This window comes from Ascochyta rabiei, chromosome 18, assembly GCF_004011695.2.
Source record: "Ascochyta rabiei chromosome 18, complete sequence".
In the NCBI taxonomy this organism is placed as follows: Eukaryota; Fungi; Ascomycota; class Dothideomycetes; order Pleosporales; family Didymellaceae; genus Ascochyta; species Ascochyta rabiei.
In genome coordinates this window covers 1,378,000-1,396,774 of record NC_082422.1, presented here as the reverse complement: position 1 = coordinate 1,396,774, position 18,775 = coordinate 1,378,000, and the positions used below count along the sequence as shown (strand labels likewise).

Below are 18,775 nucleotides of genomic sequence, written 5' to 3'. Positions count from 1 at the left end.
CCCTAACCCTAACCCTAACCCTAACCCTAACCCTAACCCTAACCCTAACCCTAACCCTAACCCTAACCCTAACCCTAACCCTAACCCTAACCCTAACCCTAACCCTCTTCCTACACTAAAACCCTAACACTTACTCTTACACTTTCTCTTCTTTACTCCTACTTTCTTTCTTCCTTCTTCTAACCCTTACTCTTACACCCTCTCCTACTTCTAAACCCTCCCTCTTCCTTACCTTTACTTACACTTACTACTCCTTTTACACTCATCTCTACTCTTTCTCTTTTACCTCTACTCTTCTCTTCTTTCTCTTCTTTTCTCTTACCCTACCCTCTTTCCATACACTAAAACCCTAAACCTTACTCTTACTTACACTCTCTTCTACTTTCACCTTAACCTCTTTTTTTCTTACTCTTTCTTAACTCCTTCTTCTTAACTCTTTTTCTCTATCTTTTTCTTATCTCTTTTCTTTTTTACTCTTAACACTTACCTTCTCCTACCTACCTCTTTTTAACTCCTTACTCTCTTCTTCACCTTACACTTACCTTCTTTTTCCTTCTTTACAACTCTAAAACCTCCTTCCTTCTTTTTTTCTTTTCCTACTCTTTCCACTTACTTCTCTCTACTAACCTCTTTTCTAACACTAAAACCCTAACACTCTTCTTACTCTAAAACCCTAACCCTTTTCTCTACTACTACTACTTCTACCTCTACTCCCTTTTTCCCTTTTCTTTTCTTTTCCTCTACTCTTTTCTATTCTTTCTTCTACTTTTCCTTCTATCCTTACTTCTCTTTCTACTACTACTTTTACTCTTACTTTCTTTTCTTACTTTCTTCACACTCTACTTTACTTTTCTTCCCTCTCTTCTATTTTCACCTCCTTCTCTTCTACCCTTTTTTCCCCAACCCTTAAACTCCTCTAACTCTTCTTTCTAACTTAACCCTACCCCTTACCCTTACACTCTTCTTCTTTAACTCTCTTACTCTCTTTCTCCCTCACCCCTACATTTTCTCCCTCTTTTTCACCTTCACTTCTACTCTCTTCTTCTTAATTCTTCTTCTTAACTCTCCTTCTCTTTCTACTTTTTTACTCCTAACACTTACTTCCTTCTACTTACTTTTTTTTCACCTCTTACTTTCTTCTTTAACCTACACTCACCTTCTCCTTCTTTTTCTAAAACTTTACTACAAAACTCTCTTTCTTCTTTTTTCCTTTTCTCACCTTTCTTTTCCTCAACCTTTACCTACTCTTCCTACACCAAAACCCTAACACTTTTCCTACACTAAAACCCTAACCCTTTTACAATCTAAACTCCTTCTCTACTACTACCTCTTCTACTACTTCTACTACTTCTTTTCTCTTTTTACTTATTACCTCTACTTTCTTCTCCTTTTTCCTACTTTCTTAACTCTTAAACACTACTTTTTCTTTAACTTATTCTACTTCTTCCTTCTCTTTCTTCTACTCTTTTCTACCACTTACTACATCTTTCTCTTTTCTTCTACTTTTACTTAAAACCCCAACCCTCTTCCTACACTAAAACCCTTATACTTACTCTTACACTCTTCTTTATTCTTACATTAAAACCTTTACACTTTCTCTTCCTTATCCCTACTTTCTTCCTTCTTCTAATCTTTACTCTCTACTTCTCTCCTTAACTCTTCCTCTTACACTCTACCCTCTCTTACTCTTAAATTCTTCTTTCCTCCTACTTTCTCTCCCTCACCCTTACCTTTACTTCTACTTATTTCTACTTTCACCCTCTTCTCTACTCTCTCTTTCCTACCTCTACTCTTCTCTTACACTTAAACCTTACTCCTTACTTTTACTTACACTCTTACCTCTACCTCTTCTCTTTCCACACTCTCTCCTACTTTAACCCTAACCTCTCTTCTTACACTAAAACCCTAACCCTCTTTTTACTCTAAAACCCTAACCCTTACACTTATTCTCTCCTTCTTCCTTACTCTACTCTCTTCCTTACTTTACTCTTCTCTTTATTCTACTCTCTCCTACTTCTTCTTCTCTTATCTTTTTCTTCCCTCTACTCTTCTACTCACAATACCTATTCTCTAATCCTTACTACTTTTCTCTATCCTTTCTACTTTTCTTATCCTTTCTACTTCCCTTATCCTTTCCTTTCCTTACTCTACTACTCCTAATCTTCTCTACTTTTTAATAATCTTTCTTTAAACTACTACTCTTTCTTTTCCTATTCTCCTTCTTCTCTCTTTTTTAAAACTTTAAATTTTACTCTTCTAACTTTTCTCCAAACCCTATCTCTCTTCTCACACTAAAACCTAACTATTACTATTACTTTCTTCTCTACTTTCTCTCACTCTATTCCTTACCTTCTTCCTAACACATACACTTACTTTCTCACTTACCCTCTCTCTATCTTACTTATTCTCTTTCTACCTTTCTCTTCTCTCTCTAATTTTTTACTCCTAATACTTACTCTCTTCTTCTTATCTTTTCTACTCATCTTTTCCACTTACTTTTCTCTACTACTCTCTTTTCTAACACCTTAACTTTCTTCCTTCTCTCTTTACACCTATATTTACTCTTTACTCTATCTTTTACTCTACTAACTTAATTTTTTTTTACTTTTCTCTCTAAAATTACACTTTCTTCCTATACTAATATTCCCACCTTTATCCTTACACCTTCTTTCTCTTACTCTTACTTCTTCTCCTACACTTAACCCCTACTCTTCTCTTTTATTCTTACTCTCTTTCTTACAACTTACTTTCTTTATTTTTTAAAACCTTCTACTTTTATCTCTCTTTTTAACCTTCTTCTCTCTTCTTTTCTTTTATTTACACTACTTTTACTTCTTACCCTACTAACTTTTCTTTTCTAAACTTATACTCTCTTTCTATACTAACACCTACCTATTATTCTTACTCTCTTCTTAACCTACTTTACTCTCTTATCTTTCTTTCTTAAACATTATTTTCTTCTTAACTAACCTCTTTTAACTTCTTTTCCTTTTCTTCTACTTCTTTCTTCTATCCTTACCTCTTACTTTCTTTACTCTATTCTTATTCTTTCTACTTTTCTAAATTTTCTTCTCAATCTCTCTCTTCTTTCTATCTCTTATCTCTTTCCCTAAACTCTTTATAAACTCTTTAAACATATACTCTCTACTTTTTACTTCTTTTTATACCTTTTCTCTTCTTTTCTCCTTATTTACTTCTTCCTCAACCTTTTTAAATTTCTAACAAACTACAACTTTCCTTTTTACTTTACTTTTTCCTTTCCTTCCTCTTTCTACACTTTTTCTCTTTTAACCTTCTTCTTTCTCAACTTTTTCTCTTTCTATCTTTCTTTTCTTTTCACTTCTATTTTAAACTACTCTTTTATTTCATTACATCTTTTTAATAAAAACTAACTTCTTCTTCTACTTCTTCTCTCTTTTTAATTCTTTCTTTTCATCTTTCTCTATTTTCTATCTTTTTCTTCATTTACTATCTTTACATCTTAATCACTTTAAATATCTTTTCTAATACTTTTACACTCTCTCTTTATTAAATACTACATTTAACTATCTTTTCTATCCTACTAACACTCTTTTAACAATTTTTTACCTTTTTCTACTTCTCTTCTTACTTTATCCTCTCTACTATTCTCTTCTCTTAACAATTCTTTTATTTCTCTTTTCTTTCCTTTTCTTCTTTTATACATCTCTTAACCCTATCTCTGCTACTTGCGCGCTGTTATACTGCTGCATGAACAACGCTACTCTAATTGCTACTACCATTGCGTTGCTGAAAAAAATTCGCCTTAAAACCGCTCTCTGTACCGCTTATCTATCTCTACAACTGCCTCTTCACTCTTGTGTAACACTTGACGGGCCTACCGCCCACCCACTTTCTCTTCTTCACCCTGCTTACCTGCTACTCTTCTCTATCCCGCTTCACGGTCTTAAACACCTCCCCTCCTTCACTCTTAACCGCATCGCTCCGGGGGCACATCCACGGGCCCCCCCCGCCCAACCCTCTACCCCCCTCTCCCGTGATACCTTATCACGGGCCCACCGCCCACCCTTATTCTACTCTCTTCTCTCCTTCATCCTTTGCTCGTGATGCCTTATCACGGCCCCACCCACCTCCCCTCTTTCTCCTTTACCCTCTACCGCCCTGCCCAACTGCTTTGTGACACCTGACAGGCCCTCCGCCCGCCCCTCTCTCACGCACTACGGCATCTACGGGTTCAGGAATGCCTTTCTAGGCTGCGGCACCACAATCGGATTTGCTAAACTTCCCCTAACTACTGTTCTATCTTGTGACAATACTATGTAAACGCCCAAAACACCTTGCTCCACGTCATTTTCATCCCGTTCCATCTTTCCAATCCACCTGATACCCTGTTCAAATGCCCTTTCCCTCTACCATTCATTCTTATACCCGATTTACAAAGCAACCAACCCTGCCTAATCCAAATTCGCGCGATCAACACGATTGACGCCCTCTTGCACGAACAACTTCTTGTACCTCTCCCATCCACCATCCTGCTGGCTCTTCTACCTATTGCGCATGTCTTTCTTAACTACTCTACTATCTATCCAAATTTACTTTGTCCTGACTCTCACTTTCTTTAATACGCACGGCTGCTTTCAGATAGGGACTCACTTGGTTTGGTCTGCTCTCTCCAGATTGTGGGCTCTTCCTGGATCGGGGGCTCTTCTTAAATGATCGGCTCTTACTACTTGGGGGCACTAATGTGGACTCCCTTGGCTTGCGGGGACCACTTTCGGGCCACTTTGGGGGACTACTTTCGGACCACTTGGGGTGGCGCACTACTTGGCGCGCTACTTGGGGAACCACGTAGGGAACTACTTGGGAACCACTTAGATTGGGGGACCCACTCGGGTTGGACGTGCCACTCAGGTGGGGCAACCACTTGGGTTGACGCACTACTTGTGGAACTACTCAGGGAACCACGCAGGTTTGTGCTGACTACGCGGCTTAATGCTGACCATGTGACTATGTGGATTGATGCTTACTGCGCAGGTTGATGCTTACTACGCGGGTTAATGCTAACTATGCAGGTTGGTGCTGACTACGTGGATTGGGGGATCCGCATGGGTTGGGGGCTCTACTTGGGTCGGGGGCTCTACTTGGGTTGGGGGCTCTACTTGGGTCGGGGGCTCTACTTAGGTTGGGGGATCCGCATGGGTTAGGGGCTCTACTTAGGTTGGGGGTTCTACTTAAGTTGGGGGATCCGCATGGGTTGGGGGCTCTACTTGGGTTAGGGGGCTCTACTTGGGTTGGCGGGTATCACTCGGGTTGGCGGGTATCACTCGGGTTGTGGGGACTACTTTGGTTGGTGGCCCTTCTCTGGGTGTTTCTTTCTACGTCTCTGAAGTGTCTGTGTTGCTATTTGGCTGTTTTGCACTTTCTGACTTGTGATCACCGTGCAGTCGCAAGTCAGCCTACAGCACGTTTCTCCTGACTTCTCCTGACCTAAGGTTTCAGGTTACGGTTATATCAAACACATTCTTTCTAGTCTGCTAAATACGACTGCACATGCCCCTCCTCCCAAGCATATAGGAAACGACACATCTGGCTCGCGTCTCTCTGGCCCATCTTGATCTTCAATCCGAGCCACTTGTAAAGCCGGAGCTCATCGCTACCGTGCACAATCGCGGCGTCTTACATCTGCTGCTCCAGCCATGGCGTGCACATCAGTGGCTGGCAGGCAAGCAGCGCAGCTACTGCTCTCTGGAGCACTCCATCGTACTGGCAAGGCACATGCATCCCTTGTGTCTTAAACGCACCCTGTATGCTTGTTTCCTCCTACTTGTTGCAGATGGCTTGGGGCGCCCAGCAGTAAAAACACCGCGCATACTTCTTCCACTTCACTTAGTGCATAGATTTCACCTTAGACTCCATTAATGTCATCTGCGCTCTGCTGGCCTTTGAACAGTCCTTCCAGTCGTGGCGCGCCGGGTCAGCCTGAGTGGCCATGCAGATGGCGCACGCATTGCTCCAGCGCTGGAAGTGCTGCTCTAGCCGCTCCAGGTCATATACTTTTTGTTCCGTCCTTCGCTGTTGCTGGATCTTAACCCTCTGCTCTTTAACGACCATAGCTCGCTCTATACATCTGCGCTGCTCCTCTGCTGCCACCGCCGCGGTGTCGGCCTGCGTCTCCTCTGGCTCTTCCTGCTCTTCTTTGACGGCTTGTCGCTTGGTACTACCGGGGTGTCGCTCGCATAGATCACACTTCGACTCTCCTATCTCGCATTGCTGCCTGTTCTGTCTGCCGTCCATGTGCTTGTCTATCGCGATTCGCCGACAGGATTCGACTGTCATGAACTCCTTTGCAGGTCGCTCCAGCTTGTAGCCGAGCGCCTTCTCTACCCTCCCCTCTTTCGTTATATAGCACGCTCTCATAATAATAGACTTGCTGTTGAGCCCTGTTCGTCCCGCCCGGCCGCTCTCTTGCACATATTGGAGCAGCAGGGGACACATGGCAACGTGGATCACCACCTGGACGCCTGCAGCGTCGAGCCTAAGACCTAGCATGTTCGTGGCTGTACAAAGCTTCTCTATGCCTAGGGTGAAGCTTCGCACCATGCGTGCCTTTTCCTCGTCTGAGCCCATCTGACGGTAGTATGCAGAGCACTGCAGAAGCTTCGCAAGCTGTTTCGTCTCGTCCACAGTTGGACAATAGACGATGATCTGCGCCTTGGGTCCGTACCTACTCCTCTTCGCAGCCACGAGCTTAATAAGTACTTTTTCTAGCGTGCCACGTGTGTACTCTAGCACCTGGTACGCAATGTTCGTTCGCGTGGTGCGTTCATCGCGGCATATGGTTACGGTCTGGGCATCGAGCCCTGCGGTGTGCAAGAAGGCGGGCTGCAGCGTGGGCGGCAAGGTTGCAGTCAGGTAGACAACCTGTGTGCCCTTCTCCGTCATCTCCACCATCTTGAGGAGGTCTGGCCGCCAGTCCTGTGTCGACTCCAGCAGCACGTGGCACTCGTCTATCACGATACGATCTAGCTGATGGAGCATGCGCTTTTCGTCAATGAACCTGCCGAACGCCTTCGTGACTGCGCTCTCAGGCGTCACCAGCACAATACGAGCCCAGTACGGCGGTCTTCTTCCATCCCACTTCGCGCAGGGGATGCCGAGCTGGTCGCAGCGATCTTGCAGATCGTCTCGCAAGGCATTCAACGGAGCCACGACCACGGAGACGCCGCCTGGCGAGACGGACGCGGGCAGCATGAACAGCATACTCTTGCCAGTGCCGGTAGCCATAACAACTAGCACGCGCAGCCGTCGCTGCATCACAGCCTCGAGGCTTTCTTCTTGCTTGCCACGATACTCGGCGTCCGGCCGTCCAGCGAGTCGCCTGAACTCTGCCTTGAGGTCCACCATCGCGAGCGACGACCAGCGCTGGAGCGCCTGCTTCTCTTGCTGCGCTACCATCTCCGCGCGAACACCGGGGTGCATGCGGCCGTCCTCCCAGGCGGATGCAAACTCCAGCACGCGATGCCAGTCCATGCTCACCCGCCGGAACTCCTCCCGCTCGGCCATGGTCTGAAAGGGAGACTCCATCATGGAGCGGCCGTAGTTGCCCTCCTCTGTTTTAAGGCTGTGGCCGGACTGCAACGCTTGCGCGTTGCTCTTTGCCGGCGCTTTGTTCCAGTAGAGCACTTCCAACCAGTCGCGTGCTTGTCCATCTCTTGCCAGCTCTCAGTGGATGGCTGGGTAGGCATGCCGCCAGGCGCGGGTGCCGAGAGCGGTGTTTATGTACTGAAAGGTCTGCTTGCGCAGGACACGGCGTATGCGATCGGTGCCCTAGTACCCGTCTGGGTTAGCGGATCGTGCCTTCTCACGGTCGGCTTCGCCGTACTTGTCTCCGTCGTTGCTCTCTTCGCTATCGCTCTCGTCGCCCCACTGCTCCTCCGGCTCTGGCTCCCAGATGAAAGCGGTAGGGCGGGCAACGCCATTGTGCAGCATCTGGAGATCATCTATGAACGGTCGACCGAGCCCAAGGAAGTACACCACCAGCTCACCCACCTCCCAGGGAACATAGCGGTGGATCGTCTTGACATGCTTGCTGAAGCTATACCCCTTGTGGTACGTAGTGGTGAAGGATACCAGGCCACCCTCTACAAACACCCCCTGATACCCCACCCCGTCTGCACTGTTCTCGCACTGTATCGAGGTAATCTCTGTCCCGCGACCAGGCCCGCCGCCAGACATGTGAACAAGCGTGAAGAGGCCTTCTTTAAACTGACGCACTCCTTTCATGTACCTAGCTACAGCGTCATTGCGCCATAGCGTCCGTTCCGGCCGTTGTGTGCTATCTATCCTACGAATGAATCTCTCCCTTAGCGGAGCCTCGTCCAACACCCGGTCTAGAAGCCAGTCTTGCTATCTATCTAGCTGGTTGTCGGGGTGCTTCAGAAAGCTCCAGCCCGTAGCCAGCTCGGCTGGCTGATCGACGAGTTTGTCCACGGACACCTCTGGAAGCGGGGTGGTCCCGGGTCGCACGCAACCCCTTTCGTCTAGATCCAAGAGTAGGACGTCCTTGAATAGCTGCAACCGCACCGTCTTGCAGAGTCCCTTCACCATCAACCGGAGATCGGCTAGCGAAAAGCTCTGCTTGTCAATGAGAAGCCGATCTCCATCCCACGACACGATACCGGGAGTATTACGTCGCTTTGCCTGTGTTCTAGCTAGCGTACGCAAGCGGAGCATTCGATTCATAGGACTAGGTGTGCCTTTGAAGTCGGACAGCGTCATAAACTGTTCAGACATGTCTTTAACTAGCTCATACGCAGTAGGTGCTGTACAAGGGTCTTTCTGAAGCGCTTTATCTCGCTGGCAGCGGGCATGATGCACTACGAGCGCTTTCGAGGTAGTGATCAAAGCAGACAGCGTTGGCGAGAACTCGTGCGCCGGAACCCACCCACCGCCATGGTGATCAGGCTTGAGGCTGAGGACAGCCACTCCGCTCAGCAGTGCGCTCTCGTGCTCGTCGCCAGTCAGGCTGTGGTTGAGCAAGGCGATCCAAAAGCGCAGGCATTGCTCTTCCAGTTTCTCTTTCTTCGCAGCGTCGTCTGAGCGGGCTATTTGCTGGAGTGACACCAAGAGGGCGTCTTGCGTGCTGGTAAGTTTGTATGGCGGCTGCTCGACCTAGTCATATGTGCGCCACAGGTAGCAGAGGATGCTCACCAGCTTCTGGCTGTACTTCTTGATCGTACCGACTCGATGCCTAGCGTAGAAGGGCCGCTCGTTCGATTCTGCGCCCGCCTCACGTCGCTCGATAATCTCCAGTGCGAGTCTGCTGACAACCTCAGCTCGGCTGCTATTAAACGCTTTTTGTATCAGCTGCTCTATAGCTTTGCAAACATCGCGTAAGCCCGTGTCGTCAAACGCCACTTCTTCCTTCCCACGCGCGTCTACCTCCCCACCAGCTAGCTGTTTAGCGCGCAGAAGTGCCGCCCTTGGGATACCTTGTAGGTGCGGGACCCATTCTGTGAGCTCTAGCCACGGATCAGCCTGCGAACGGATGCCCTCTTTAATCTTATCCTGCGCTGCTGCTGCCTTACGCTCTTCTTGCTGATGCTGGCGATCTGCCTTCACTCTCTGGGAGATGTCTGCTAGAGTCGCAGCTCCAACGCTCGTCTCGACTGCAACATACGCCGGCCAGCCAACAGCTCTGAACAAGCGCTGGCAGGATTGGCTGTCTCGCCATACTCGGTTGCGCGAGTGCTTGCTCTTTTGCCTTATATCTCCCCCTCGCTTTTGTTCGTTCACCCAGCCATGCTCATCCTTGCAATGTTTCTGCATGCCCTGCAGCGAGATGCAGGTATACCAACAACGCTCCAACAAGCATACCAGCCCGTCTTCTCGGCTTTTCAGACCAAAGACGGGCTCCTTAGCCGGCCTTGGTACACGCACGTCTCCTGGACTCCACGCAAGGTTTGGTAGCGCGCGTACAGCTGCCGCCAGGCTCTTGCGCGTAGCGACTGTGACCTTGGGATGGCGCTCTTTGAGGTGCGTAACGATCTGCGCTGGTGGAATAGCGGTGGCACATGGTTTACAAACTACGACTCGAAGTTCAGGCCGGTGTTCAAACAGCTGCGCAAATAGTTCTATGGTGTAAGGAGCAGAAGGGACACAAGTAGGCGCTATGCAACACGTCTGTTGGCCTAGTGTTTGCTATCCCCCAGTATATTGATTGACAGACTGTGTATTGATCTTGCTTTTGGTTTGATTGCGCTCCCAGCTCTGCTAACGCTGGTTGGTGAAGGCGTCGTGGTACATCCGTGCGCGGCCTGACTTTCGGTGCCGCGGTGTGACCGCGTCAGAACCTCAACAACACCCAACCCCCTTTCCGCACAACCTTTGTCCGAACTTCCGCTCGTAACCTCATTCGCAGTACACAAGTCGATAATGCACTGGTTGGCAGCATTAGACAGCGCCGCAGAGCGGTTTGATGGCGGTTGTCGGAGCTTTCCTCTGGCCAGCGAAGCTGACTTCGTTCGCAACTACGCGTACGAGCCGCCGAATGAGGACTACAAGAAGCTCTTCTTCTGCCGAGCGACCATCTCACGCTCGCAGCGTGATCCAGGTGCTCGTCCGCACAGCGCAGGATGGCTGATCCCCACCTGTGACGATGCCAGCGTCTGCAAGCCCGTCTTCATTGCCCACTCCGTCTTGTCAGCGATCTGGCTTCTGCGCGAGACGCTCGCCGACAACGTCCTGCCTGACAATATCTGGGATCGTCTGGTCTGCGCGGCCGAGTCGCTTGCGGAGGACGGGATGGAAGAGCCGCCGTCTGCGCAGAAGCCCTTTGCTTCCCCTTCACAACAGGCCTCCGCTCCACCCCTGCAACAAAAGAAGCGGCCACACCTATCTGCGCCGGCCCCTACACCAAAGCGCGCTCAAACAACCACCGATGAGACACATCCAGCCAGCCCTCAGCTGTCACAGCCTAGCGAACCAGATGAGCAGCTGAAAGACTCCCCTCTGCACATCACTACCATCTCTAACAACAACCGCCGTGCGGAGCAAAAACGCAGCAGGACACTCGCCACTTCGCGTGCGAAGAAGCGGCTTGCCCTTGGTCTGGTAGCACCTGGCGACAAGGCTCCTCTTCCAGAGCAGGCTGCCTACACCTCTATTGTGCAAAAGGACGAGTCCGTCGTCGCCTGGATCATCAAGCAGCCGGTCTCTGATGACACGGACTTCTACAGCTCCACCCAAACTCCCTACCTTACGGCCTGCACCCTTCTAGAGAAAGCGCGCGTGCTTGGAAACCAGTCCTCTCGGTACCACGCTGCCCAGTTCCTGCAGGCTTGGCGAGAACGTGGCTCACCCTTCAGAGGTGGCGGCGAGCTCGCTGGCAGCCAGAGCAGGACCGGTGCGGGAGCTAAGCGCTTGCAGCTGCTGAGTGTGCGCAACAATGCTGACAGGGATTTCTGCTTTGCCTGGAACATGTGCACACGTTACGAAGCAGAGCTAGCAGCTGTCTATATCGAGTCTTAATGGGCGTCAGCTCTCCTAGGTCAAGCATACTCTAACAAGATAGCGCAGATCCAGCATAACGACTTTGTATCTAGCAACAACAGGACGCGAAATCGATACAGAAAGGGACAGATCCGCACAGAGGCAGTTGCAGCGCTAGTAGAGTTAGTTAGTCCCAACGCTACTAAGAAGGACAAGCAGGTGTTTAGACGACGGTTAGGCTAAGCCATGCGCTGGTACTCTATTAGTCAGGAGCTAGGCTGGGGCATTCTGACCCTGATACCACACGACGAGATTGCGAATTGCTAGATAGAACGCACCCTCCGTGTAGGCCAGCTACATGTCTGGATTAAGCTACTTAAGAAGGAGTGTCCAGACATTTGTGTAGCTAGCAAGGCACTTAAGAACTGGTTAGGGCCAGAGGGAATTGCTGGCGGGCCCATCAACGAGAAGAAAACGCTGAGCATTGAGGCGGAGGCGCCAGCAACCATCTACGAGGTGGAAGAGATTCAAGACAGCAAAGACAACGAAACTGACAACAGCGTTGACGACAGCACCAGAGAGCAAAGTCATGCTTCGCCGAAGAGTCCTACGCCAGCTCCGCGGTTGCGTCAGCTAACTTTGCTTGAATTGTTCCATCCTGTAGAGTAGATGTTACCTGCGCTCAACTCTGAACATTGTGCTACATACCTTATCAATACTGCCCTACAACATTGCAAACATTAATATTAAAACATCTACTATATTCCACTCACGTACCGTATGCTTAATTCTTCTAGAAATTCAACATATAATTAGGACGCACTTTGTACACGTTCCGCAATCGTTGCAGCAATATTTGACTTCAGGAACAGCGAACAAATTCACGCTGAAAAAGCGAACAAATACAGTCGAGTGTCTGTGCTCACGCTAAAATTTACATAGGCAAAGCGAACAAATACACTGTCTTTGTTCGTATAATCACTGGGAGAGTAAATAAACAAGATACTGTTACAACGTTAACTACTAAGGCTAAGCTCCTAGCACTGTCCTAAGTAGCTAAGGAAGCAATATTTACCTCTTAACTAATAAAAGAGCTTTAGGTAACCCTAAGTAATCTAACAAGAATAATTAAATATAATAATATACAGATAATACGTCTAGTTACTATAGATATTACTAAGACATAACCTAAACTTTATTTTGTTAATATACATAACTACTAGTTATAATAAGAAGTTAACTGTAAATTAATTAAAGTAGAATATATCCTATTAAATAATATAATTGTAGATAGATTTATAAAGTTGTTACTAATTAGTAAATAGGCCAGCTTTTTTAATTAGTTAGGACTTATTAAGGGCTAGAAGGGTACATTAAGGGATATCCCGCTTAAGAAGATGCAAGAGCAACTAAAGGACCTTATGTTAAAGAGTTAATTAACTAGTTTGCGTAGCCTGTAATAGGAGTCTAAACTAAGAGGGTGTATTAAATAAAAGGTATTAGAGAAATAGGTTAGGCGACATACCTGCTAAGAAACCGTGCAGGGGCCCCTACCAGAACCTAGATAAGACAAAAATCAGCTTACATAGAACAAGAACAGAACATTAATACATCATCATCAACTCATTACTATTACTATCTAATCTGACACCTAGACTACAACTAAGAGCCTAAGGAAATCTACACTATAAACTACAATATTAGTAAAGGCTAAATTATATACAACAGAGAACTAGAAGAAATAATAAGAGGCTTTAAAATTGCAGCTACTATAGCTACTACAGGACAGGACATCTAAGTCTTTGCAGATAACTAGGCAGCTATTATAAGACTAAAAACTCCTTTAAATAAGCCTAGACAGGCTTAGTAAATACGCTGCATAAAGGCAGCTAAAACTATTAAACATAAAGGAGCCACAATAAGCCTCAAATGGACCCCTAGCCACTACGACATTGCAGGAAACAAGAAAGCAGACCTCCTAGCAAAAGAGGCAACAAAAAAGAGGCCTACCTCTAACGCCACAAGCATTGCCATAACTGGAATTCAAGTAAAGGCTATTACAACAGACAAATGGGTTTACAAACTAGTTACCTACAAAGCTAAGGCAATCCTAAGGAAAGCAGACACCTACGCAGCAAAATACTAGCTAGGACTAACAAATAAGATAAAACTACCTAAAAATACTAAACAAGAGGTAGTAAGTGCCTACTACTAACTAAAACTAGGACATAGATATATCAAAGCATACCTCTACAACATATAGAAGGTAGATAGCAATAGATGTATCTGCGGCTACACACAAACAACTTAATACCTCCTACTTAGCTGTAAAGAATACAAATAAGTAAGAAAAGTAATGCAGGACAGCCTATAAGGACAATAACTCTTAATACAACTACTACTACACACAACCTAGGGAATTCTAGCTACTCTAGCTTTTATTTCAGACACTAGAATAGGTACCCGCAAGTGGTACCTATAACAAACAACAGACACCTAAAAAAATGCTGTTAACCCCCTAGAGCATAGGCTCTCACTACAGGACTCTGAACCCATATTTACTATCTCCTTTTACAATAACGCTCCTTAAATTACTAGAGTAGCTTAACTGCTCTCGTCTTATATAGTCTTAGACTTACACAGGACGTTAAACTTATAAATCAAATCAAATTAAATCCCCGCACCATTACTACGCTGACCACCCTACTTTGTAAGGCAATTAAGATAGCTACACATATTTAAAACGCTCTAAATTTTGAGGTTGTACTGTTCTATACTAGTATCTTATTTGCTAGCCTTTTACCTTCCTACAGGCACTTAGGCGTGCTAGCATACTACTAATAAGTTTCTTAATAATTAAGTTTAGGATACAACGCTAGTACTCCTTTAACGCCTTATAAAACTTATCCTAATGCTCTTCTACCTTGCTGTAGTTGTTAAACTGTAGGTAGAGCTTATACATTATCTGTTTAAGGCGCCACTAGAGGTGTTTAATTAGATTAAGATTAGGTAAGTAAGCTAGCTATAGGAGAGTTATAATGTTATAATCTGCTATAAACCTCTGTATAGCGTAGGAGGTGTATATACACACATTATTCTATATAAAAAACTAAGACTTATAATAGTAAGGTAAGAGACCTTACTTAAGTGTTTTAATATAACTTTAGCTGCTATAGCCACTATGTAGAGCATTAGGATCCCTCTCTATAATAATAAGTGGACTCTGCTGTAGTCTACCCTGTGCATTCAGCTATATAGCTCCCTACACTATCTAAGCAGGTAGATAACTAGTAGAGATCCTAGTAATTATCCTTAGCTTCTATCTCTTATTATTATAGCAAAACACCTACTGCTGTTTATAGCTAGAGCCCTTCTAAACAGAGCATCTATTACAAAACGTAACTGTATACTTACGCTAATTAAACGTCTAATACTTTTAAGTAAACTAAAGACGCTAGAGAGCATGTCTAGAAGTAAGTTTAGGCCTCTTTTTACTCCTCTAACAGGTTATATAGTATTACTTAAGTGCGTAATAGATAGTTAACTTACTTAGGTTGTAGGTAGTAGTGTTGTTAGGTAGGATAATCTGGGCGACTTTAGCAAGCTTAGAGTAGGTAATCTAGGGATTCTTTTGTGTTGCGTGGTGTAGGAGCTTCTTCTGCGTATTAGATAGTATCTTAGGTCTACCTAAGCAAGGTCTATTGCGTGTAGTTCCTGTAGTGTTAAAATACTTATAAAGATATTAGATAGTATGCTTATAACAGCTAAAGTGACTAGTAACTTTATAGGTACCTGCACCTGCATGTAGCCACCTAATTGACTAATCCTGCTCTACAGAATTTAAGCAACAGCGTTTCTGCATCTAATAGTTAAGATGGTAAGGGAAACAGAGTAGTAGTAGTGAAGTTATAGGTGGTTAAAAAGTATAGGTGGCTAGGTTAACGCGTCGGAGGGACGCTAGCGCGGAATTAACTTTTAACGCGCGACTGTACAATAAGAGCTAAATGTGCCCAGCTTTTATAGAGCCTTAAAGCTGAGGGGGTGTGTTAGATAACCGACCTTGCCGAACCAAGCTAGGGTTAACCTTAGCTAACTTAGGGGCTAGCGGCACACACACATAGAATTAGCCACTAAAATAGATAATTATTAATTAATCACCTTTATTATCATCTTTGCATATTAAGCATATTATCTAACAAAAGCATACAAAAAATAGAGAACTCTAAATGTAGCTGTAGCTACACACAAACACTATAACACCTACTACTAAGTTATAAAGAGTATAAAAAAGAAAGAAAAATAATACAGAACAGCCTATAAGAGCAGAGACTAATAATGCCTCTTCTTCTACACACAAACTAAGGAGTAATAGCTACTCTAACTTTTATCTTAGAAACTAAAGTAGGTACACGCAAGTGGTACTTATAAAAAACAACAAACACCTAAGTCTCTTTGTTTTCTTACTAGAGCTTAGTCTCTTACATCTCCTTTATTCTACTACTAGAGCCTAGCCTCTCACTATATGTCTGCAAACCCACATTTACTGTCCCTTTTTACAGACCTACCTCTTAAATTACTAGAGCAGCCTAACTACTCTCGTCTTATATAGTCTTAGACTTACACAGGACGTTAATTAAACCAATTAATAGATGAGGCTAGGCGGCAACGCAGATCTATTAGCACATGAGCATGCTAGGAGTATAATCCACTCCCTATCACCATCTTGGAGTAGTGCCCTGACCTCTCCCTTCATCCATCTCCTTCTGCTGAATATTTGTTTTCATCTGCCTACCACTCTAATCATAAAGCCCTTTTTATCCATATTTTATGTGTAGCAGCTCTTAATAGAGTATTTTTAATTTTATGCTGCAGCAGATTAAAGTAGAGCTTGTATTTATTATAGGAATTAGCTGCGTAGCGATTAGCGTCTATAGCATTATTCTATTAAGGTAGGAGATTATTGTAGTAGGTGTTAATAAAGCAAGTAACCCAGCTATCAGAGACTAGATTTTAAGCTACTAACAACGCGAAATATTGTATTATCTCTCTTGTAGGTAGTAGCTAACGTGCTGTTAGCTTATCTATATGCTTAACAAGCTCCTACTCTTATTATTAACTAAATTTGTGTTACGCTGCTTTTTGCTCTTTGTGTGAGCGCGTTTTAGCGTAGTATCTACGCGTTAAAGTTAAGCGTACAATACTTTGTTTTTCTGCTATTTTAGTCTATAGGAATTATTTGCAAGGCTCTAAAGATAATACCTCTGTAAGGGCTTCGTCTATCGGCATCGCGGTGTTGAGTTATTTAATTGTCAGGATGGTGGTGTTTCGGTGGTTGCGCGCATCGCGCGAATCCGCGCATCGCGCGCACGGACACAGTAACCCAATCAAGCACCTCTGGTAGCACCTCAAGAAGCTTGTATTCACTCAGTACCCGCAGTACAACAACATCACAAGGGCAGAAGAGGAGTGGGATGGGTTCTGCAACGCGCTGAAAAAGTGCTGGTGGGCTATCCCCGGCAGCTTGATCCGCGCCCTCATCATGTCCATGCCACGCCGCATTAAAGCTTGTATTATAGCTAGTGGTTAGCAAACGAAGTATTAGCTATCTACAATGAAGTCCTGCGCTTCAAACATCTAAAACTATGCAATTTTGGTGGAGTTATTACCAAGAAGAGCATTTGCAAAAGTGTGGTGTTGCGGCCGATCTGCCCTTGGCGAGTGAAACTTTTGGCCTAGTACTGTATACAGTAGATAGACTTCTAGAGTATAGTTTTAGGCCAGCTCAGTCTTTATTAGATAGTAAGATTGAGTCGATAGTGCTTGAACGATGTTCGTGGTTCTGCGCGGTAGAATGTTCTAACCCCATAGAGGGAGGTTAAGACCTAGTATTTGGATCACAGTGCGGTAGTGTACTAGGCAGTGTGATAAATTTGATTTTTCTGCTTAGCCTGTCTATGGCTCTATTAAGACATGAACAAAAAAATCATAAGTATCTATCCGCTTTTCTAAGTATAAAAAGAGGTTAATTGCAAATAAACGAAAGTAATTGCGCATCTTGTTGACCGCTGCAAGATGAATGTGGGGGTTCCGGGACTGCTTTGATTCCATCATGGTGTATACTCTAGCATTTCTTCAAATGTCTAGGACTCGTGTATGGCGAACTTGAAGAATTCCTGGCCTAAACGTTCTTGGCGACCGCCGGGAGTGAAGTAGGTAAACGAGCTGGATTGACCATGGTTCTCCAGCGTAGAACCAGTGGTAGTGAAATCCTCAGCCCAAGTCAAGGCGAACTGAATCTTCTCGTTTGTCGTTTTGATAACCGCATCAAAAACTGCTGACACGATACCGTCGACGCTGGTGACGAAGGCCTGATCGATTTTAAATGAGGTAAAAGAAAACGCGCCGGGGCCGTTGACTAGGTTTCCACTAACGTGACCCTCCCTGCCTCCAGTGGGGGATAAGTAGCGGTAGCTGATCTCCCATGCCCAAACGGTACCTGCAGTGATTCCGTGAACAGCCTGCTTCAATGCGACTTGGATGGTTCGCTTCTGGTATGGAGAGCCGATCAGGTAGCGCTTAGCTAGGTGAATGTCGGAGGCTGCGTTGCGCTCAGTGATCACACGAGATTCGCCGTCCTTCTCAAGAATAGAGATGTCTTCTGCGACAAGAGCTGGCGGGGAAATAACATCTCGAATTGCAACTCCATTGACAGGGCTGGAGGTTGGAGCGGATAGTGCAGCAGGGATTGAGCTGCAAGCAAGAAGGACTGAAATCCAGGTTTTAGTATTGGCGAAGAGCATATTGAATTAAGAGGGGGCTTTGGTTATGTGGTGGTGGTTGAAGTAACTGATAGTGGAAGTGGCTAATAATGAAAGCGATATCAAGCAATTCCAGCGAGGTCTTCCGTACTTTATACTTGCTAAAATGCCCGGATAGCTACGGATTTGAGTGTCCTCTCCTTATAGGTAGAATAATGTTTGCAGGGGCTTTAGCTGCTTGCACAAGTTTAAAAGTGTATTTTTAGCATTTACAGCGGGACGTGCTCGTGTAGCACTATAAGGACCGATTTCTGCGCTCGTTAGTTAAATACGTGCTTGAAAAATACATGCTAAGTTCTGCACAGAGTATCTTAATAAGACCGGAGCTAAAGTGTAGCGTAGCTGTTAGGTAGGCTTTGATGTGACAAAGGGCCTTAACAGCAGCAAGTCCCAGAGATGCACGCACTATTAGCAGAAATTACTTAAAGATAGAATTAGAAGCTACTGTCTTAAGGTTCCCGTGTACAGTACTTCTGTGTAGAGAACTT

The 18,775-nt window shown here is 45.3% G+C and overlaps 3 protein-coding genes across 3 annotated transcripts, besides 12 other annotated features; 1 reads left to right on the top strand and 2 right to left on the bottom strand.

Moving 5' to 3' along the window:
• Positions 1-106: a telomeric repeat.
• Positions 107-108: 2 nt separating this feature from the next.
• Positions 109-5,085: a dispersed repeat.
• A 189-nt stretch (positions 5,086-5,274) lies between these two features.
• Positions 5,275-12,452: a mobile genetic element.
• On the bottom strand, positions 5,866-8,214 carry EKO05_0010250 (uncharacterized protein; the record flags this gene model as incomplete). Its single annotated transcript, XM_059637717.1, has 2 exons — positions 5,866-7,690; positions 7,814-8,214. The coding sequence occupies 2 exons, from the start codon at positions 8,212-8,214 to the stop codon at positions 5,866-5,868; spliced, it is 2,226 nt and encodes a 741-aa protein (XP_059493700.1).
• Positions 10,414-11,508, top strand: EKO05_0010249 (uncharacterized protein; the record flags this gene model as incomplete). Its single annotated transcript, XM_038947051.1, has 1 exon — positions 10,414-11,508. The coding sequence occupies one exon, from the start codon at positions 10,414-10,416 to the stop codon at positions 11,506-11,508; it is 1,095 nt and encodes a 364-aa protein (XP_038794795.1).
• Positions 12,453-12,454: 2 nt separating the features above from the next.
• Positions 12,455-13,119: a mobile genetic element.
• Positions 13,120-14,143: a mobile genetic element.
• Positions 14,143-15,456: a mobile genetic element.
• A 1-nt stretch (position 15,457) lies between these two features.
• Positions 15,458-15,675: a mobile genetic element.
• Positions 15,672-15,951: a mobile genetic element.
• Positions 15,952-15,969: 18 nt separating this feature from the next.
• Positions 15,970-16,102: a mobile genetic element.
• A 13-nt stretch (positions 16,103-16,115) lies between these two features.
• Positions 16,116-16,847: a mobile genetic element.
• Positions 16,848-16,974: a mobile genetic element.
• Positions 16,874-17,052: a mobile genetic element.
• Positions 17,053-17,609: 557 nt separating this feature from the next.
• Positions 17,610-18,269, bottom strand: EKO05_0010248 (uncharacterized protein; the record flags this gene model as incomplete). The annotated part of the gene is made up of 1 exon (XM_038947050.1): positions 17,610-18,269. One exon carries the CDS (start codon positions 18,267-18,269, stop codon positions 17,610-17,612), a length of 660 nt encoding a protein of 219 aa, XP_038794794.1.
• Positions 18,270-18,775: the final 506 nt, after the last annotated feature.